This window comes from Eucyclogobius newberryi, unplaced genomic scaffold (genome assembly GCF_026437365.1).
Source record: "Eucyclogobius newberryi isolate DKJ021-1_F unplaced genomic scaffold, fEucNew1.0.hap1 SCAF_6, whole genome shotgun sequence".
Classification (NCBI taxonomy): domain Eukaryota; kingdom Metazoa; phylum Chordata; class Actinopteri; order Gobiiformes; family Gobiidae; genus Eucyclogobius; species Eucyclogobius newberryi.
The window spans coordinates 30,298,372-30,321,643 of NW_027316278.1; the positions used below are offsets into that span (position 1 = coordinate 30,298,372).

At 41.8% G+C, this 23,272-nt stretch overlaps 3 protein-coding genes across 3 annotated transcripts; all 3 read left to right on the plus strand.

Moving 5' to 3' along the window:
- The first annotated feature begins 5,513 nt into the window (after window positions 1-5,513).
- Window positions 5,514-6,143, plus strand: LOC140346380 (uncharacterized). Its single transcript, XM_072432403.1, has 2 exons — window positions 5,514-6,020; window positions 6,057-6,143. Exons 1-2 carry the CDS (start codon window positions 5,567-5,569, stop codon window positions 6,086-6,088), a joined length of 486 nt encoding a protein of 161 aa, XP_072288504.1. The 5' UTR covers window positions 5,514-5,566; the 3' UTR covers window positions 6,089-6,143.
- A 2,633-nt stretch (window positions 6,144-8,776) lies between these two features.
- On the plus strand, window positions 8,777-11,981 carry LOC140347468 (macrophage-expressed gene 1 protein-like). Its single transcript, XM_072433906.1, has 2 exons — window positions 8,777-9,214; window positions 10,350-11,981. Exons 1-2 carry the CDS (start codon window positions 8,777-8,779, stop codon window positions 11,964-11,966), a joined length of 2,055 nt encoding a protein of 684 aa, XP_072290007.1. The 3' UTR covers window positions 11,967-11,981.
- A 1,504-nt stretch (window positions 11,982-13,485) lies between these two features.
- Window positions 13,486-16,306, plus strand: LOC140346569 (macrophage-expressed gene 1 protein-like). Its single transcript, XM_072432698.1, has 2 exons — window positions 13,486-13,973; window positions 14,335-16,306. The coding sequence occupies exons 1-2, from the start codon at window positions 13,524-13,526 to the stop codon at window positions 15,997-15,999; spliced, it is 2,115 nt and encodes a 704-aa protein (XP_072288799.1). The 5' UTR covers window positions 13,486-13,523; the 3' UTR covers window positions 16,000-16,306.
- The last annotated feature ends 6,966 nt before the right edge of the window (window positions 16,307-23,272 follow it).

Here is a 23,272-nt window from a genome sequence, read left to right on the forward strand (position 1 = left end):
ATGGATACACACTCCTGGCAAATGGGAAGAAGGCCATCACAAAATAATGGGACGACACCAATCACGCCGACAACTAAAAACTGTAGGCACATTATAATCAAAATACTAAAAATTTAAAAAATCACTTTACGGTATTATGCTTTAACCTTCTTTTCTCTGGGTTCTCTTTCTTATGCTCTAATTTAATTGGGTACTTAATTTGTTTCTCTTTGGTCCAGCGTGGTTTGGTTTTTGTTGTTTAATGTTCTAAGATAATAATAATAAAAAATAAGAAAATTGATCAAATATAATAATAAAATAATAAATCAGATCCAGGTACAAATTGAATAGCTTACAGACCTTGCATTAGATATGTATAAACCAAACTGTCGCGGCACATCTCAATCCAGACAAAAGCAAGTATGTCCTATGTCAGATCATACACTTATTCTGACATATTTATGATACTGATGGAGGTCTGGGGAAAGTGCATTGAAACAAGTGCATTTTACAGTTTTGATATTTCCATCTGTGGCACAAAACTGTGGAAAAGCTATAAATGTTGAATTGAGTCAAGACATAACCAATTTAATAATAACATTTATGAGGAAGAAATCTTTGCAGGATTCTTGGAAGAGTGAAAACATTACATTGTCAGTTTATGAAACATCATGTTGTGTAGTTACAGTTCTGTATATTTTATGATTATGAATTATCCATATACTGAAAATGATTGTCTTGTACTGTTATGATAAATGCTGTTCACATTAATAATTACACTTTAAATCATAGAGGGTTTTAAACTTACAACTCCTTTTATAAATATAACTATATATAACTCATGTTTCTACTCTATATTTGAATGCTTTATTAAGTATGCTTTTTTAGATTTTTATTATTGGTTTAATAAATAAAATGAATATAAATTATTGTAACGGTTGTGCGGTGGTTTCCCTTCCCTTTGGCATCTAGAGCACCATTATTCCTCTGGTAAGTCACACATAAAAGTTAAATAAAACACACTAAACCAATTGTTTGAAATGTACACTTTTTCTTTCTTTAGTTTGTAGCAATGAAAGTCAAAAGCCAACAACCGTTATAAGCCAGATGTCTGGGGCATGTTATCTCATATGAACACATGGATCTTCTCCCGTACAAAACCTATGGCAAAAGGCTCTTATACAATAACCATTGACTTTAAATAAGTAAAGAAAACAAAGTCTATCTATTGTTTGTTTCATACCACAACAAGATTAAAACAGTCTCACTGCTTCACATTTTAACAGGTGCAATATGAGGAAACGCCATCGCCTGTCTCCATTAAGTTATTGCTTTTCCTATAAAGGTCCACAGCACGAGATTAAACTTACGTTTATTTATTTATTGAGTCAGGCCAGTAAACAATATACATCAACCTTAACAGGAGAGAGTCAGGACTAAACATGGACCAGCCTCCTGCTGGTGCCAGAGTCAGGACTAAACATGGACCGGCCTCCTGCTGGTGCCAGAGTGAGGACAAAACAAGAACCGGCCTCCTGCTGGTGCCAGAGTCAGGACTAAACATGGACCGGCCTCCTGCTGGTGCCAGAGTCAGGACTAAACATGGACCGGCCTCCTGCTGGTGCCAGAGTCAGGACTAAACATGGACCAGCCTCCTGCTGGTGCCAGAGTCAGGACTAAACATGGACCGGCCTCCTGCTGGTGCCAGAGTCAGGACTAAACATGGACCAGCCTCCTGCTGGTGCCAGAGTCAGGACTAAACATGGACCAGCCTCCTGCTGGTGCCAGAGTCAGGACTAAACATGGACCGGCCTCCTGCTGGTGCCAGAGTCAGGACTAAACATGGACCAGCCTCCTGCTGGTGCCAGAGTCAGGACTAAACATGGACCGGCCTCCTGCTGGTGCCAGAGTCAGGACTAAACATGGACCGGCCTCCTGCTGGTGCCAGAGTCAGGACTAAACATGGACCGGCCTCCTGCTGGTGCCAGAGTCAGGACTAAACATGGACCAGCCTCCTGCTGGTGCCAGAGTCAGGACTAAACATGGACCAGCCTCCTGCTGGTGCCAGAGTCAGGACTAAACATGGACCGGCCTCCTGCTGGTGCCAGAGTCAGGACTAAACATGGACCGGCCTCCTGCTGGTGCCAGAGTCAGGACTAAACATGGACCGGCCTCCTGCTGGTGCCAGAGTCAGGATTAAACATGGATCGGACTCCTGCTGGTGCCAGAGTCAGGACTAAACATGGATCGGCCTCCTGCTGGTGCCAGAGTCAGGACTAAACATGGGCCGGCCTCCTGCTGGTGCCAGAGTCAGGACTAAACATGGATCGGCCTCCTGCTGGTGCCAGAGTCAGGACTAAACATGGGCCGGCCTCCTGCTGGTGCCAGAGTCAGGACTAAACATGGATCGGCCTCCTGCTGGTGCCAGAGTCAGGCTTCTACTTCTGTTTCGCTGTGCATGTGACTGAAACTATTTTATCTGCAATCTTCTCTTTTAAAAGTACATTTTTATCATGATTTGTATGTGTTCATTTGTTATATTGTGATTCGAACTGTTCTGTAAAGCATTTTGAATTTCACGTTGTGTACAAAATAAACAAAAAACAATAAACTTGCCCTACCCTGCAACTGCATTACAGGTCCGATCTGGGGAGAGGCGAGCCCCCTCAGCAAGAAAGAATCCTTTTCAATGGATTATTTTTATTATAATTTTAAGCACTATAAACTCTTGTAATTGAATAAATAAAAGATAAGTTTAATTCCATACTGGGGACAATGCAAAGCAATTACATCTCCATGGAGACAGTCACATGGAGGATCCGCCACTAGAAAAGTTACACCGAGCACGTTTAAATCTAATGTCAGGATGTACTTCTTGGTCACATCATCAGGAGCGACCTCTGTGATAATAATAATATTGTACAAGCTAATATGCAAATATGCACTAATGTCACATGTGCACAGTCATGTTAAAATGACTCTGTTTAATGCACGCCACTCTATACTGCCCACTTGTGGTACGTAAACGTAAATAACCTGCAGGTTGCTTATATTCAGTGCAAGTCTGCATTTGTAGATTAACAAAGTTCTGTCCGACGACTCATGAAATGTTTTAATAATGTCTTATTTTTATTTATTTATTTAGGGACAATGCAATCATACATAGTTACAAACAAAGATTGCAGCCGATGTGATAAACACAAAGTTTATAGCCAGAGCTAGTCAACTTCTGTCCCTGGTTGGGCTTTTCTAAATCCCCCACAGATATAAAACACATTAAAACACATTTCCATCCATCCATCCATCCATTTTCTACCGCTTGTTCCCTTCCAGGGTCGCAGGTGACTGGAGCCTATCCCAGTGACTTTGGGCCTTAGGCGGGGTACACCCTGGACAGTGGCCAACTCGTCGCAGGGCCAACACAGAGACATAGACATTACAGACAACCATTCACTCTCACATTCATTCACTAGGGCCAAATTTAGAGTCACCAATTTTTGCCTGACACACACATTTCCATTATTGTAAATAAATCAGTGATAAAAATACACATCTACACAACTCATTCTTCTTCACTCATGCACGTCACTCATACACATTCATAACACTTACAGGTGGGGACGCTTTGGATGTTCTTTCAGCCCTTCAGTCTGGAGGTGAACATATTTGCTTCCGAGATGCACTTTATTTCAGGGGGTAATGAATTCCAGAGTTTACAGCTCTTAAAAGAGAAGGATGATTGTCCAAATGACGTCCTGCACTGTGGGATTTGACAGTTCTGGTTTGAGGAGCCTCTTGTAACTCTGCTCCTGTTTAGTCTCTGTATAAATGTACTGATCGGTTCTGTTTTTAAATGCTTGTAAAGACCCGTTGAGTTTGAAAGGTTGACATAATTAAGAACAAATATTGAACAAATATTCTTGTATTCGTTTTATACCAATATAATAAGATTGCTATAGCAAAAGTACAATTAAGTTTGTCTGTGCAGGAGGTGAGAGCAAACTTGATGCTAATGTGCCCTCTGTTGGATTCTTAGTGTCACTACACTGTGGAAGTTGGGCCTCGATGCTCTGGTGCTACAGGAAGCCGTCATTATAAGTGGATGCATGGGGTCTGCTCTTCCTGTTTTTACATATTGACCACACGTTTCTCTTCCTCATAAATGTGTCATGTGAAGCACACTTCTGCTTAGGTTCCAGGAAGTTATTATTAAATGCAGCCACGTTTATCTCCTAGTTTAATAATAGCTTATTCTTTAATTTAGTTGAAAGTGTGAGCAAACTCGATAAAAGTACAGTGGTAATATTTTTAAGGCATGACGATCTGAACTGGGATACGTGCTGATGCAGTGTGGGAGCTGCTGGGTTAAAGGTCAGGAAGTACAACTATATATACTGTATGGTGTACTCTCCACCTCAGATGTCGGGAGTACAAATCTCTAGCTAAATTAACTTCAGAAGCTTCAAGTTAACACCATAACAAGTAGAATCTTATTCCTCAGTTTTTGAGTTAGTATTGGTCAATGGATTAAACTGCATGATTGCAAAAAACATCCAAAGTTAATGTCCAAAGCATTAAACACGATCAGTACAATTTGTTCCTTTTTTGTCATACATTTGAAAAGCATATTAATAGTAATATTTACTCTTTACTCTTTTTTTTACTTTTCCCAATTCAAAATATATATTTGAATGCTATATTTGAATGGTATTACTGCTACGGCTGTGGACTGTTGTCAGATCTTGAAATCTATGAATAGGGAGATTATAAGTGCTTGAGACACTTACATTCACAATATGCTGAAAATGCTTTAATGGATATAGACTTCCACATGGTCCAGACGGACGGACTTATCTTGTCTTTACACACACGTCTGGGCGCTGATAAGAAATGGCCCGGCCACGGTCTATCCACACTACAACAATCCTCTACCGCCATATGTATCATCACAAAAACATGAAATCTTAAGTTTATTTTCAATTACATACAAATGCACATCATAAAGCTGCACATTTTAGGAGCGTCTTATAATGGATTCTGTCTTTTCCCATGTTTCAATGCTTTGTTAAGGTTGAAGTTCAAACAGCTGTGTTTCTTTGACCAACTTTTGGTTTCAATATTTTCTATAAAAAAGGTTTTTTCAAGTAAAACTTTAGGTTCAGGCAAGCAGCCATGATACACAAAACAACTTGTATTAATTAAAATGTATATATAAGTGAATTAATAAATACAGAATTTGGAAATGTTGACCACACAAATGTCACTCAGACCATGACAGCGCCTAAATTCAACAACAACATAAATACATTAGGTCAGATCTCAGAACAAAACAGATACGCAGACAGTTTTGGACCCAGGCTTCCCAATGGTGTTCTCACCTGTTGATTATTCCATTCTTCACTCTGGATTTGTACAGAATAAAGCTGCTGGAGAAAACACAAAGAGCTGAAGTTTCTGGGCCCCAGATGAAGAAGTGCATGAGGGGTGGGGTTGACTCTTCACGGTTCTCATGTAGGCTTGATAAACCCGAAGGCCTTGTCACTCAAGTCAAACATCACTCTGAGTGTTCCTCACCTACTCCAGCACCATGTCTGCTCCAGATGCAGCTGCACCTCCTGCTCCAGCTCCTTCAGCGCCAAAGAAGAAGAGAGGTCCCACCATCTCGGCCCTGATCCTGAAGGCTGTGGCTGGGGCTGATGCCACTGGCGGTCTTTCACTGACTTCTGTCAAGAAGGTCCTAAAGGATGGAGGCTATGATGTTAAGAAGAACAACGCCAAGGTTCTTCTGGCAGTCAAGCGCTTAGTGACAAAGAAAAAGCTGGCCAAAGTCAAAGGGTCTCTGAAGATCAACCCGAAGCCGAAGAAGGTGGCAAAAAAGAAGCCAGCAGCCAAGAAGGCCAAAAAACCAGCAGCAAAGAAGTCGCCTAAGAAGAAGGCGAAGAGTCCTAAGAAAGTCAAGAAGCCCAAGAAGCCCAAGAGCCCAAAGAAGCCTAAAGCTAAGAAGCCCAAGGCTCCCAAGAAACCTAAGGCTCCCAAGAAGCCTAAGGCTCCCAAGAAACCTAAGGCTCCTAAGAAACCCAAGGCTCCCAAAGCTGCTGCCAAGAAGTAAAGCGCTCCATGGAATGAACTAATGCAAAAGATCTTTCGTGATGGCACCTATCAAATCATGCTTTCATTTTACTTGAAAATCTTTTTGGCTATTTTCCAGTCTATTTTCCATGGATATTTAATGAACTTCTGTCTTAATCTCATTTTTGACTAAACAGTGATCAATATGTACTATATGTACATTTGCTGAAAAAAGAATATGTAATAAATGTATATTGATACACGAGTCTCGTTTTGTGTGTTTATTTTTAAATTAACACTGAAGAAATCATATTTGTAAAACAAATACTGCACGGTTGAAAGTAATAGATAACATGCAAGAACAAATTGTGTGTCAAAATTCAAATGTGGTATTATCACCAAAGGTCAGACTCCAGTAAACTGTGTTCTGAAACCTGCTCTAAACTCTCACCTTTCACAGTCTTCTGCCATGCAACTGTGTGGCACGCTGCTTTGAATCAATGTGACGCACATAATGCAGGAGGAGAGAGGCGGGAAATGAAAGCAAAATAATCTGGCATGTTTCCAGAGTGAAAACACAAAACATGCCAAATGAAGACAATTTACTAAGTGTCTTTGCTACTTGTGAAATCCACTGAATGCATAGTTCACCCAAACAACATCAGGAGCCTCTGATGCACTAGTGCTGTATCTCATCTCCAGCTGCAGAGGGCGGGGTGGTTAAGACTTTCTTTTATCTCTAACAGAAACAAAGAACATCTGTACAACATTTGGGAAAGTGAAAGTGAAATAATCATTTAATATTGTTTAAGTTTCTCAAAGGTTCAGAAGTGTCAAGATCTTGTTCAAAACCACAAGATATGAGTGAAAATCACACAGCAATTACTATACAAATAATTAAATCATGATTTAGCGGTTGTACTGAATAACGTTGTCAGTAACTCAATAAACCAAAGGATTGTTTTTAATGGTTTTCTCAATCATTTTGGTGAGGAACATTTTAAGCCTTTTACTGAAAAATGTGTTGCGCTGAAGCCGAGCCTAAACACACTTCTTGTCCATGTGGTACGCTATGCACACAAATCTACAACAATGTAACACATTTTAAGCAGTTTTAGGGTGATTTTGAAATAAACAGATCACTTGTGTTGACATAATAAGGGCTTTAGTGAGGCTAAGGACCACAGTTTGGTCATAATCACTATAGTGACACCTGGATGTGATTTATCATTCTCAAAATTTGCCCAAACAGCTCCTATATCATGGGAGAAAAGCTGCCCCAACGACCACACCCAAATGTGGGCTGTGACACCAGTGGACACTCGCAGCCTCAGCCCAGGGGATGTTTAGAGGACAAAATGTTGGATGTGCAATGTTTTCTTAAGCCTGATCAAAGAGAGACTTTTATTGGAAATATGATTCAGCAGAAATGTGTATTTTGGTGATTGCAAAAACACCTTTCATTGGCAAGGCCGACACCACCATAAAGATGTGCAAATAACAAGTACCGTAGTTTCTGGAGTATAAGTCACACCAGCCAAAAAATCAGTAATGGAGAAGAAAAAAACATAAGTTGCACTGGAGTATGAAATGCGGTTGCAAGTGTGAAAATAACAAATAATATCACATATAAGTTGCTCCGGTGTATAAGTAATTCGTACCAAAATGATGAAAAAAGGTGCGACTTATAGTTCGGAAAATACAGTATTTATTAATGTGAGATGGACGCTGGTGATCCACGGCAGCTCGAACTGCAGAACGAAGAGGCAATTATCAGTGAAACGAAAGTAAAGGAAAAGGAAACCAAGCAACACAAAAGCACCAACTGGAGGAACAAAGAACTAGGATTAGCCTCTACAAGAGGTATGTTTCAGTCTTTTCTTTAATCACTTCCATCAACCCCACCTGTGCAACAACAGTCAACTTAATACCTTCACCCCTCTAACACTTCCTTAGCCCCTTCACAATAAAATACGTTTTGTGTGTGAGAAATAAATAATACAGGTTCGACATAGTCCCATGGTTAATTTAAGAGCCCTGCCTTAGGCTTTATACATGCAAAGTACTATAGTATTTTCCGGACTATAAGTCACACCGGAGTATAAGTCGCACCAGTCAAAAAATGCATAATAGAGAAGAAAAAAACATATACAAGTTGCACTGGAGTATGAAATGCGGTTGCAAGTGTGAAAATAACAAATAATATCACAGATAAGTCGCTCCGGAGTACATAAGTAGTACATAAGTATAAATATAAGTATAAGTCGCAACCCGGCCAAAATTATGAAAAAAGGTGCGACTTATAGTTCGGAAAATACGGTATTTATTGATGTGAGGTGGACGCTGGTGATCGAAGACTGGGCAGGGAGGAGAGGTCAGGGTGGGAGGTCGAGAGAATAGAGTCAACGCACCTCTGGGTAATAGAGGTGTGGTCCGAAGACAGTGGTTGTCCTGTGAGCCTCATTTTTATTTACATTTTTTGGCCTCTGTAGCAACGAGTTATTGAAATAAATTGTAATACATGTTATTTATTATGTATCATGTTATTTTACTAATAGATAAATCAGGACTGTGTGTGAAAGTAACTATTTTTGGACAGGCAATTATCAGTGAAACGAAAGTCGACAATACGGTATTCCCCTGCTTGGAGACAAGGGAAGGAAAAGGAAACCAAGCAACACAAAAGCACAAACTGGTCTCGTAGTCAAACACTTGCCACACTGCCATGATGGCGCAGACAGCTCTTCTGCTGTTTGCCTTACTTCATACCTGTTCTGCGCTTCCTAATAATCAATACAACAGCTTCACTCGTTGTCAGACATCAAGAAACATCTCTGCTCTGGGAGTTCTGCCCGGTGGAGGATGGGACAATCTGAGGAACATGGACATGGGCCGAGTGATGAACATCAGCTACGTCCAGTGTCAGACCACAGAGGATGGATTCTACCTCATCCCTGACGAGGTTTTTGTGATCGCTGTGAAGGAGACCAACGTGAAGGCCAGCTCAGAGATCATCAGCTCGTGGAAGGAGCACAAGAGCGTTACCTCTAGCTCTATAAATGCAGAAGCATCCTTTTACGTTCTGCTGAATGGCAAATTCTCTAAAGAAAACCAAAAGATGAAAACAACGCAGGTCAAATATTCAGCTCAAACAGCAAGAGTACAGGTATGTTTTACAACCACATATTAGCACAGATTACCCACTGTAGTCGAGCCACTGTATACGAGGGCAGAAGGACAAGAATAGACAAACTAAAAAGTGAATCAGTGTTTTCGATATCAAGAGGGAAACCTGGACCAGTGAATTGCAAACAAAAACTCTAACAATTCTGATATTAAGGAAGAGGCTTGACACTTAATACCAATTTTAATACCATATTTGTAACTAGATAATGTGCAATGGCTGAAGCCATTGCGAGTGTCTGCATTCTTGCGTAAAATAATGTTTGACCCTCTAACATTGCTGAATGTCACACATGGGGTCATAGGTCACACATGGGGGCATTGACGCGATCGGCTCGGCCCGAACTCCAATAAAATGGAGGTTGCGAGAACGCCCGTCGCAACAGTGCCACGTAGTTGAAAAAAGAGAAAACATGAAACTCTTAATCTTTGGCCTAGGCACATGAGACTTGGGACAGTGATAGAGCTACCTTTGACCTCTGACCTTTGACGAGTAAAACACACCTGGCAGCATCGCTCTATGATAAACAGGAAGTCAGTCATGTTGACAGTCATGTCTTTTTTCAAAATCGTACCTTATAAATTCATTTCAATGGGGAAAAATACTGATACTTTTGCAAAACTGCAAAACTGCAAAAAGTACAAGTTGTACAAATGTAAAAAGTAATAGCCCCCCTAAGACGGTGAAAGCGATAGTAAAGAGGTATAACTTCTTGAAATCGGTGAAAGTGTTAAGAAACGCGTCAAAAATCAGGACAATCCTGGGAAAATCCAAGAACATATAGTGTCTGCTTCATGACATAAGCAGACACTCAACAATAAACACATACAGTGTGTTGTTTATTTCAAGCAGGTGGCAACGCTGTTAAAAAAGGAAAAAGATACAAATACAAAAACAATCCAGGCATCATGACTAATACCACACAGTTTATCACTTGTGCACAATATTGTTATATCTAATATTGCAGATCTACTTTTTACATTTTTGGAATGTCCAGGCATAATTGTTTTAACAATTACTTAGGATAAATGTGTGCTTTTAGCAAATCATTTAAATATTTATATATATTTTTTCAACCCTTGAGTTTCTAGTCTAACAGTGTTATTTCTCCTGATAGGTGCGTAACTTTCTCTACACAGTGAAGGCTAATCCAGACTTCACACTGGACTCACGTTTTGCTCAGCAAGTAAAAGACATCGCAGACGCCATTGAAAACAACCAGACAAAGAATGCAGCGTATCTGTCTGAGAAGATGGTGGTGGACTATGGAACCCACGTGATCACCACTGTCGATGCAGGAGCCTCTTTAGTGGAGGAGGACTACCTCAACTCTAAATATATCTCAGATAATGTTTCACAGGGTGTCAGTGTCAAAGCACAGGCTGGGTTTAATTTTTTTAATCTACTCAAGTTTGAAGACATTGGATTGAACATTGGCATGAAGAATATTGATCAAAGCTCATCCCATGAAACTTACTCGTCTAACATAAAATACAAGGATATCCAGAGTCATGGAGGTGTGGCTTTCTACCCTGGAATCACTCTGCAGAAGTGGCAGGAAAGTACAAAAAACAATCTGGTGGCTATTGATCGCTCAGGAGTCCCCCTACACTATATTATCAACCACAACAGGCTCTCTGATGTCCCACCTCCCACTGTGGAGAAGGTGTCTCAGTCTGTTCAAAAAGCCATACAGCGCTATTATGCAGTCAACACTCGCCCAGGCTGTGTCGATGTCAACTCTAAGAACTACAACTTTCAGGCAAATGTTGACGACGCATCGTGTGAGGGTCCAGCCACCAACCTCAGCTTTGGAGGGGTCTATCAACAGTGTATTCAGCTGAGCGCAGATGCAGGACCACTTTGTGAGAAACTGGCCCAAAAGAACCCAGACACGGGTGACTTCTCCTGTCGTTCTCCTTATGTGCCCACTTTACTGAGATCTGAAGTGAGACAGGAAGAGTATAGTCTGAATGAATGTCAAGACCAACAGACCAGTTGTGGGTTTTTGGGTTGGTCTTCTTGTAATGAACAAGTTTGTGAAACTCATCAGTACACCCGTTCAGCCAGAATTGATAGCTACTGGTGCTCAGTTGATGGAGATGCCCCAGTTGACTCAGGGTATCTCTTTGGAGGCCTCTTTAGCACAGAGGTGTCCAATCCTATCACCAAATCCAAAGATTGTCCTCCTAACTTTGTTGAAGTGAACTTTCTCTCAGATGGAATGGTGCTGTGTCTGAGCCATGACTATGAGAGCAGCTCTAGGTTTGCCGTGCCCTTTGGAGGCCTCTTCAGCTGTCAGTCAAACAACACTCTGGCAAACAATCAACACCGCTGTCCTCCTAAGTTCAGTCAGCACGTCGCGACAGTGAGCGATAATTGTGAGATCTTCTATTGCGTCCAGTCAATGTCTTTTACCGAAGGAGAGCTGCAACCCGTCCTTTTGCCCCCATTCACAAAGCCCCCGTTAGTCAGGATGGGAGCTAACGACACAGCGACGAACATGACGGAGGGAGAGGAGAAGAGGGCCGGAGTGGGGAAACAAATGAAAAAAATGGACCCTGGATATAACGGGCTGTCCAGAGGAGAAGCGATTGACGTAGCTTTTGGGACCCTGATTCTGGTGGGTCTAGTGGGCCTGGTGGCAGTGATACTAGTCAGGAGAAGAAGAAGGCTGCAGCAGACATTGAGCTGTGTACGGTATGGGGAAGACTTTGAGGTACTGGCTCCATGATGGTATTAGTGGGAAAAAGCAGCGTAGAACACGTAAATGTCTCTCTACAACCCTATTACTATTTGGATGATTCATATTTATTGTGATTTTTTTGTCTGTATTCACGCATACAAGTATATTTTTGGGGGGCAAATAGATTAGGGCATGTTTGGAAATGAGATTTTGTTATGAAAAATGTAAGAAAAAAAAGAAAAGAAAAAGCTAAATAAATAAATGTATATGATGACTTATGCCAATATTACATATTCTACAACTGGGGGGCTTTGGGTGGTATAGCACGTGCTCAGACCTTTCTTATACCATATTTTCTCAACTGAATAACATATTTTTGATCATTCCACTGGCTATTGTTATTATGATTAAAACAATAGCATATTATTACTTTGTAGCAGTTGTATTTGTTTTGTTTTCCTAATGTAGAATATGATTACAGGGTTCTTGTTTTTTGCACTTTCCTATTTGTAAAATGTTTTGATAAAAATGGATCAATAAAAGAGGATGTATGAACAGCCTTGTTGACATCTTTGCGTTCCATTGAAAGGGCCATTCCGTGGCCAGTTCAAAAAGGGTTTTGGGTAATTTCCACTGACGCGAGCACATGTGATTTAGCCATTTCACTATTTCACTTCTCTTTACGTTTAACATAAACTTTGAATTCTCTTCTAGAAAAGGGAACAATGAAAGGTATTGTTAAAGTACACCGTATCTTAGCATAGGTCTCACAAACCATATTATCAATCCATTGTGAGCAAACATGAGATTAAATTAAGTTTATTTTTGTAATGCCCGAAATCACAGCAGCAGTTGGCTCGAAGGGCGAGATATGTTTGTGTTCAGATCTAGTCTGTGTGTAATCTTGTATCCAGGGTGTGGACATAAGTTGGAGTTTCCCAGAACAACGTGAACAGACTGGTCTGTCTAGTGTTCACCTGGTTATAACAAACACAACCGTGCTCTTAGAATAAGTTGTTTGTCTGTCAAACTATGGGTTTGATGGAGTGAGATTGATCTGTTTTGAATTCATTTTGCGCCACTGTCTATAGTTGTGAGAGATACAAGTCTTTCTCTTTACATAACACAATCATTTAGGACAAATTAATCTTAATCTCTTTTTGACAGACAGAAGCTTGCTGTGTTTTGCCTCATCAAACTAGCACTTATTTATTTTAGCCTGCAAAGAAAAAGAAAAAAAAAACATTTGGTCCCCTCTGTTCTGAGTTATATTGCTTTTTGATCATTTGGAATGTATTACAACACTTAATGATTTAGATCAATCTTTGACCTTTGTATTAGTTTTTGTGTTTTTATGATTAGTCAGATGAACACATCCTAAATTAGGGTTTGATTAGAGGATATTTGAGTGTTTTGTGAAGCTAATTGTCATGTAATGTTTTGAAATGTATTTTAGGTAGTTATTAGTATTTCAGGTAAACTGAAATGGAAAGTACAGAATGCTCCTCCCCCAACATTCCCATCTCGTGATAAACTCTGCGTCACAAAGAGGAAGTGGCCTTGAACTTAAAAGCCTCTTGCAGGTCTGACTCAGTCAAAGTCAACATGAAGAGAACATTTTTGTGCCTGGCTCTCGTCCTCCTTCAGACTGAGCCCTGTTTTTCCACAAGCCGCCCCTCCAACTGGCTCCGACAATGCCGTGCTTCCACAAACCTCTCAATCACATCCCTGGGGGTCCTGCCCGGTGGAGGCTGGGACAATCTGAGGAACATGGACATGGGCCGAGTGATGAACTTGAGCTACGTCCAGTGTCAGACCACAGAGGATGGATTCTACCTCATCCCTGACGAGGTGTTTGTAATAGCCCAAAAAGAGACCGGTGTGGAGACCAGCTCAGAGATTATCAACTCATGGATGGAGCAGAAAAGTGTCACCTCTAGTTCCATAAATGCTGATGCATCCTTCCTCACTTTTGTGAATGGTAAATATTCCACTGAAAATCAAAGGATGAAAACACATCAGGTCAAAGAGTCCGCCACAACAACCAGAGTGCAGGTACGTTTTACATCATATATATGTAAAATGATTGTGCATATTAGAAACAGAATGTACTTTTACACAATAGACTTGACATTAGTTGGTCATTGTCAAAGTTGAAGAAGCTGCTCACAAAAAATTGATAAAATAAAATAATCAGGCTTTGTTTCAAGATTTCTTGGACTGTCTATTATGAGAAGAAAAAGTTGGAGGGCTATAGACAGACGGATAGATAAAGTGAAATAATTCATTTTTGCTCGAGTCATTATATAAACGGAATTTATCAAATTATGCAATGTGTATCATGTAGAAGTTAGTTTAAAAAAAGAGCAGACATTGATTTCTGATCATTAACTAACAATCACTGTTTTTGCTGAAGGTACGTAACTTTCTCTACACGGTGAAGGCATATCCAGACTTCACACTGGATTCACGTTTTGCTCAACAAGTAAAAGACATCGCAGACGCCATTGAAAACAACCAGACAAAGAATGCAGCGTATCTGTCTGAGAAGATGGTGGTGGACTATGGAACCCACGTGATCACCACTGTCGATGCAGGAGCCTCTTTAGTGGAGGAGGACTACCTCAACTCTAAATATATCTCAGATAATGTTTCACAGGGTGTCAGTGTCAAAGCACAGGCTGGGTTTAATTTTTTTGACAAGCTCAAATTTGACATAGGCGGAGGGAGTTCCCAAAGCAGCTCAACCCTTCAGACATACCAGTCCAATATTCAATACTCCATTATCCAGAGTCATGGGGGTGTGCCTTTCTACCCTGGAATCACTCTGCAGAAGTGGCAGGAAAGTATAAAAAACAATCTGGTGGCTATTGATCGCTCAGGAGTCCCCCTACACTATATTATCAACCACAACAGGCTCTCTGATGTCCCACCTCCCACTGTGGAGAAGGTGTCTCAGTCTGTTCAAAAAGCCATACAGCGCTATTATGCAGTCAACACTCGCCCAGGCTGTGTCGATGTCAACTCTAAGAACTACAACTTTCAGGCAAATGTTGATGACGCATCGTGTGAGGGTCCAGCCACCAACCTCAGCTTTGGAGGGGTCTATCAACAGTGTATTCAGCTGAGCGCAGATGCAGGACCACTTTGTGAGAAACTGGCCCAAAAGAACCCAGACACGGGTGACTTCTCCTGTCGTTCTCCTTATGCGCCCACTTTACTGAGATCTGAAGTGAGACAGGAAGGATATACTTCATATGAATGTTATGACCATACCTACAGGTGTGGATTTCTCTACTTAAAACATTGCCACCAACAGATTTGTCGGGACAATAACTATGTGCGGTCCGCTCGTATTGAGACCTACTGGTGCTCAGTAAATGGGAAAGCCCCAGATAATTCTGGATATCTTTTTGGCGGTCTCTACAGCCCATCCTCGATAAATCCCATCACTAACACCAAAGGTTGTCCTCCAAATTATATTGCAGAAACCTTGCTCTCAGATGGAATGAAGGTATGTGTAAGCCGCGACTATGAAACAGGCTCAAGATATGCAGTGCTGTTTGGAGGCCTCTTCAGCTGTCAGTCAACCAATCCTCTGGCAAACAATCAACGCCGCTGCCCGCATAGATTTAGCCAGCACCTCGCGATAGTGAGCGATGGGTGTGAGATCCTTTACTGCGTCCAGTCAGGTTTGTTCACAGGGGGAGATTTGAAACCAATCCGACTGCCTCCATTCACCAAACCCCCACTCGTCAGCATGCAGGCCACCAATACAGTGATGGTCATGACCGAGGGAGACAAGAACTGGATCAGAGTGGGAAAAACCAAACTGTGGAAACTGGCTAAAACAGAAGAAATCCAGGAAATGGTGAAGCAGATGGACCCCGAATATAACAAACTGTCCAGTGGTGAAAAGACTGGGGTAGCATTTGGAGTGCTGGCTCTAGTGGCCCTGGTGGTCGCGGTGGCAGTGGTACTGGTCAAGAAAAGAGGAAGGCTGCCAAGATTCCAAATGACAAAGAGTTATGAGGAAATACAGGGAGAAGCTGAGGAAACTGAAAGATTAACACAGGCTTAAGAACACATCAGGGAAGAAGCTAATTTGCAGGGGTCAATCTATGAACAATTGTTTCTATCAGTCATAAAAGATGTTGTGTTTGAAAGTGCACCTCATTGTATGTTCTACTACAGGTGAACCAACAGCACCCTCATGAGGCAACAGTGTGGCACACAGCATGATGTTAGAAGGGCAGTTACAATATAGGTATTTTAGTCTTAAGTGACTTTCCTTCATTGTCTAATAGATCACAGATTCTCTAGTATGTTACAATAGGGTTTACTTTTTTGGAATGAGTAAGGTTACTTTATTTTGCTTGCTACAGTTGTCACAATTATTTTTTTGTTATTTTTACTATATTGTGACCTGAATTATCTTGATTATTGATTAATCAGATAATAATGTTAATATTTTTTGTGTTATTTTTCATTGTGTCATTAAGGTTACGGTAATTATAATTCTTTTGTCAGCGTAATTGAAATGAAGTGAAGCAAAGAGAGGACAACATAAGTGAATAAACAGCGCCCTCGTGAGGCCACAGGGAGTTAGAGACTTTTGGTTTGTGGTTTTATTTGACTAATGCTGTTTATTTCATTTTATTTGAAATGTATGTGGTTAATCAGTTTGATAGTAAGATATATATATATATAGATTAATTAAAAATGGTTGAGAGTTCACCTGTAAAATGTCTCAATTAGCTTTGAAATTTTGTGCACTAATCATTCTATACTTAAATAATAAAATATGAATTGTAAAGAAATTTCAGTCTCTTCAAATGCATTTTCCATTATGCATTATTTTATTTACTGACAAAGGGTATGTCAATACATTAAAGATAACTTCTACACATTTTAAACTGAACACTTTGAGGAGTGGACATGTCATCAAACTGAGCCATTTACCTTTGGCCCATCAAGGGAAAAATGGGCCATGGCCCGGACCACAATGCAATGAAGCCTGGCAAACGTATCATCTCTGGCCTACATGAACAGCACCAGAAATGCCACAATTAGCACTGAGCAAATGATCCGGCCCCTCGCGGTAAAATGGGCTCGACCATAATGCGTGGTTACAGTTTGTCCTTAGTGCACTATGTTAGCTGTTATTCAGTGTCCTTCTCTACTGTTGTTTTAATATCAGCTGAAGCAGATGTTATGCCATTTATATTTAAGACCTTATAGTCTTGGGTCAGATACTGTGGTTTAGTCCTGTTCAAGATGTTTTTAAGCCTGATGTGACCTACAGTAAGTTTAGTCTTGGTTCAAAACCAGGTCTAGTTCTAGAGCTGCTGCTATGATCCAATTCAAGTCTGTTATTGCTCCATACTGGGTTGGTCTTTGCTTAGTCCTGATTTAGTTCCGTTTTAATCAATTAATCATTGGATTTATAGAGCACCTCTCATGAAACTCAAAGCGCTTTACAGTGCATTATTCAGTCACTTCACACTTGGTGATAAGCTACTATAATAGACACAGCTGCCCTGGGCAGAATGAAGGAAGTGAGGCTGCCAAACTGTGCCATCAGCCCACTGACCACCACCAATCCCTCACTCACTCCCCACTTTCAGACTAGGCAATGTGGGTGAAGTGTCTTGCCCAAGGACACCTCCCTGTGGCACCTGGAGGTCCACCTGGTGGTCCACCTGGTGGTCCACCTGGTGGTCCACCTGGTGGTCTACCTGGTGGTCCACTTGGTGGTCCACCTGGTGGTCCACCTGGTAGTCCACCTGGTGGTCCACCTGGTGGTCCACCTGGTGGTCTACCTGGTGGTCCACTTGGTGGTCCACCTGGTGGTCCACCTGGTGGTCTACCTGGTGGTCCACTTGGTGGTCCACCTGGTGGTCTACCTGGTGGTCCACTTGGTGGTCCACCTGGTGGTCCAGCGGTCCCAGTCCTAATCAGCCTCGTCCTGCTTAGCTCTCTAGGGCTGACGAGATCGGACTGTGGCAAGCAGCTAGTTTTATTTACTTTCACTCAGTGAAACAATAGATTTCTGTTTAATAGTGCCATTGCAGGGTGCACGGTGGCAAAGGTGGTTAGCGCTCTTGCCTCCCAAGAAAGAAATTCCCAGACCAGACCAACATCACATGATCTCTCTGGGTGGAGTCTACATGTCCTCCCTGTGTTACCGTTCAAAATCTCCGATTGAGACAACCAGATTATGCGATTGCGTAATCGCACTGAAATTAGACAAGGCTTGTGCGCATGCTCCACGACCCACGCTGACGTATGACCCCGGAACAAAACCATACAAGGAAGCTGGTTGCTTACAAGGAAGAACACAACCGCATTCACTAACAAGAGCTGTTACCAGGGTTAGCGTACACTTTATCTGCACAATAACTAACGAGGACATTACATACGAGATGTTGTTCGAAAATGCGCATGACAGTTGCTTATATGTGACACAAAAGGTCAACCGGAATGGGGGGGCGCATTAGTCTGCTGAAACGACGCGTCCTCCTAACACATTCTTGTCAGGAATTTGACTTTCTCGTCTGTATGTACTGTATACTTGGACAGAGCTTGTCCTAGACGTCAAAACCGAATTTTATAAAACGTCTTTTTTCACTGGGATAGGCTCCAGTCACCCACGACCCCGGAAGGGAAAAAGCGGTAGAAAATGAATGAATGAATGAATGAATGAATGAGTACCATTGCAAGTTGTTTGTGGAAATTGTATATATGTTAAATTTGTGGTGCAGTCTGGCCCCCAGACAATAGTCCTCCAAAAATCTGGTCCTGTGGAAGTTAGATTAAGCAGACAGTCTCTTCTTTAATCACTTCCATCAACCCCACCTGTGCAACAACAGTCAACTTAAAGGCGTAATGGATGATTTTTGGCCGATTTGAGAACTCAGGCAGAAGTGCGCGTGCGCACTCCCCCCACAACACACATGTGCATTTGTTTATGTGCGACGGATCGCATTGCATCTCCCGTAGATTTCCGTCTCTCCTGAGCCAGCTCGAACTGTCTTTCTCTGTCTTAATTTTGTCCTGTACACTGAAGGAACTATATTATGATAGATCCATGCGCTTAGACACACGGAAACATGCTGCTCTCCTGGGGACGAGCCAGAACGAGGCTGCAGGTGAGCAGTAGGTGCGTTCTATGAGCAGGAACAGGAGCAAAAACCTCAGCTTCCCTTTGACATCCTGACATTTGACATCCATGAGTCCGATGATGACTCTGCCATCATCGGACTCATCACGGACGACGATGATGAGCACAGAGGACTGGTGCAGTACTTTGTGGACTGGTGTCAGCGGAACCACCTCCTCATCAACGCGGGGAAGACCAAGGAGATGGTGGAGGATTTCCACAGACGCCACCCCACTGCCCCCTCACCAGTGAACATCCAGGGACGGGACATTGAGAGAGTGGACTCATACAAGTACCTGGGTGTTCATCTGAACCACAAACTGGACTGGACTCACAACACAGACGCACTGTACAGGAAGAGCCAGAGTCGGCTCTACCTCCTGAGGAGACTCAGGTCTTTTGGAGTGACAGGGCCACTCCTGAAGACCTTCTATGACTCTGTGGTGGCATCAGCTCCTGTAGGTGTGGCCTGCTGGAGCAGCAGCATCACAGAGAGGGAGAGGAAGAGGCTGGACAGAGTCATCAAGAAGTCCAGCTCCGTCCTGGGCTGTGTTCTGGACTCGGTGCAGGAGGTGGGGGACAGGAGGGTCCTGGCTAGATTCACATCTATGCTGGACCATGAGTGTCGCCCCCTGCAGGACACTCTGTCCACTCTGGAGAGCAGCTTCAGTGAGAGACTGATCCACCTTTCCTTCATCCGATGTGTGAAGGAAAGGTTCCGTAGGTCTTTCCTTCCTGCTGCTGTCAGACTTTATAACAAACACTGTTAGTCCTGAACACTCGCAATACTGACCTAACCTAATACTGATGTGCAATTCCGTCATATGTGCAATTACTGTGAAATTCGTGTGCAATCTATGTGCCGTCGTGACACACATTCATGTGTAATTACTGTCGTGATCACATGCAATGGTATTTATTTATTTGTCTATGGGAGTTTTTGTTTATAGGAGATCTTCTACTGAGAGTGTTTTTCAAACTTCCTATAAGTGATCTGTTCTTCTGTATCTACCTCTGTATCTTCCTGCGTTGCATCAATGAAATTTCCCCATGTGGGACAATAAAGGAATATCTTATAATAGATCCATTATACCTGTCCCACCCATATAGATCCATTATACCTGTCCCACCCATATAGATCCATTATACCTGTCCCACCCATATAGATCCATTATACCTGTCCCACCCATATAGATCCATTATACCTGTCCCACCCATATAGATCCATGCTCCCACAGCGACACCCTGTGGCCGCTCCCAACACTACATCTCTATCAGGGCTTTTGGCTCCTACAAAAATGATGCGTAAACAATTTCGATTTATTTCTGATCATAATCCATCTGATGACCCAAATTAGAATTTGAGTTTTGCTTGTCATTTAAATACTCTCAATATCCAGAAATCAGATAGTAATCACATTCTGTTGTCAACATGGAGCAAGTTTTTGTTTTTTGTAGGGTTTTTTTCAGGAATATATCCGTATTCTGAATACTACCAAATAAAAATGTAACTGTAATAAAGTAAAGTTACTGTGAATGTCTATTTTAAATATTGGGCAAATTATGTGTTTTTTATTCAAAGGTGCACTAAGTAACATTTCAGGTCGAGTCTGTGACAGTGACTGACACAACCACATCATCTGTGTTTTTGTATGTATAATAAGCAAACTGCATAAATGCTCAGATTGGGTTTGCAGAGCAAGAGCAAGAGGCAGAGAAAATACCAGGTACGAGTTGAGAGGAGCATTAGTATATGACCTTTATAGTACTGCAATGTCTATTACGGGCTCTGGAAAATATCATACTGTCATTTTGAGCTAAATGTAAAGTTGGTGTCAATGTGTTGTTTTTCCATTTGTCCACAGAGGGGCGCTGTAGTGCTGCTGTTGTCCCAGGTATAAGAGCCAGCTGAAGGCAGGTAGTTTGGAGGGGCTGACTTAACAGATTTTTGGCACATTTATATGAAATATTGACCCTGCGTTTATGTGTATTTTAATAATTGTGCAATAAAATGGAAGAATTTAATTGGCCAATGGATTCACTGGATGATTCATTGTAGTATGATTCCTTCTCTTTGTGCTATGGCCCAACATCTATCAAGAACATTACTTAAAACTTCATTGTATTTGAGTTTTGAGTGCAGGTATGTCTTTGCAATTCATTGTTTTTATTGTGCAAACATTTTGAGAAGGAAAATTATGTGTGAAAAAAGGCACTATCGAATGAGACTTGTTGGTAAAGCAGTCGGTCGTCTCTGTGAAATGTCATACTCAAAGAAAGATATATATACATATATATACACACGACTCTCTTGTCCCAAAGGAGGAGTTTCAACCTGAAGCTGCTCTTGACCTTGTGATTCTGGATGAAAGTCCAAATGTCTCAGTTTCCTCAGAAATCTTCTCCAGCTTGCCAAGTGCTCCAGGCTTGTGTTTGGGTGACTTTTCTGGCAGCAGCAGAACTTTGGCATGTGGAATGGCACTACTGCTGTCGTTGGTGGGTGCTGCTGGGTGGGCTGTAGAAGGGCTGCGTCCTGGTTGGTCGGTGGGTTGACTGCTATAGGTGCTGGTGGGTTGGTGGTACCATATTTACAGTGGAGAAGAGTGTGTGCTGAAATGGAGCTGCAGAACCTAAGACATTAGTGGCTTGTGTTGGGTTGGTATTCGCAGGGCAGTGTGATAGTACTCCTGTGATACCATCGTACAGCTGTAGTAAAGTCCTGGCTGTACAGGGGCTGCAGGAAGGCTGTAATATGTGGCAGTCACTGTGTTGGCCTTTCTTCTCCTCGTTCTCCCAAAGTTGTCGTTAGCGGACCACCCAGGGTACTTGGCTTCATGCTCCCTCTTGGTCACCCGCGCCTTATCGAAGTACGGGGCTTGGTCCTCCGCCGAGAGCATACGCCATCGCTCCCCGACAATTTTGTTCACTTCCGCTGAGTTTCTGATGTTGAATTCCAACATGATTGTCTCCCTCTGCTCCTTTTTGTAGATCATAAAGGCGTTTGGAGGCTTCTTCACGTATGGCTTGTCATCATCTTGCTGTCTCATCCTATGAATGGAAAAAGAAAGACAAGTAGGTAAGTACCGGCATGTTACTAAACACTGACAAAGACACAACATCAGGAATTTCCAGTTTGGATGGATACAGACCGAAAGGCTGCACAATATATTGCAGTTGAAGTTTGTATTTGGACACACTAGACTAGTCAAATGGACCTAACCAGGTGAGTGGGTGAATAATCTCTATTTATTCAATGGTAAACTTAACTTTTTTCCCTCTTTTAGGACGTTTCCTGGTGAATTGTGTGTATTTATGCAACTAATTCAAGTCACAATTGGCTCTTAATGGATGTTGTTGACCCAGCGTTACCTCAGAAAAGTAAACCGATTGTTAAAATAGAGCTAGCACTGCTGTAGCATTCAGCTCGCAGGTGCCTTTAGCATTCTTGCATAATTATACACATTTGAGCCATTTGACCATTTTATTCTTCTTTGTGGCTGCATTTTGATTTGATTTGTGAGCTGTCCATCAGATTCTGCTCTGTGTGTTTGTGTGTTTATAGCATGTTACTTACCCCGAAGGGACTTTGCCGGCTGCTGCTTGGGCTGGATTAACGGTAAAATGTCCCGTTGTCTGGAACATAGCTTTCTCGTTGGTCATAACGGGACAATGACTTGATGATTGGGTCATTCCAGGTACTTGCTGATCCTTCTTCTTGGGTGCAGGTCCAAGTGAACATGAAGGTGCCGCTGGAGGAATTTGACTCTCCGTGTCCGTAACAATGACATCCAACATGGCTTCAAGACGGACTACCACAGCATCTATATCCCATTTGTCTGTAGAATTACTGCAGTTCAACATGGCTTCAATACTCGCAGCCATAGCATCTATATCACAACTGTCCGTACGACTGCTGCAGTCTAACATGGCTTCAAGAGTGGCTGCCATGGCATCTTCATCCCATTTGGCCACAATCTTTTCCTCCCTTTCAATTTCCAGATGAAGAAACTATAAAAATACAAGCAAATGTTACATTTTTGTCCTTGTACAAAGTAAAACATATGTTTGACTGAAAGAGAATATTCTGCACATAAAGGAGATGCTTTTTTTTCCCAGAATCCTGGAATTAAACTATACAAAAAACATACCGAGACTCACTTATGTGAACTTAATGGTTGATATTATTAATAAA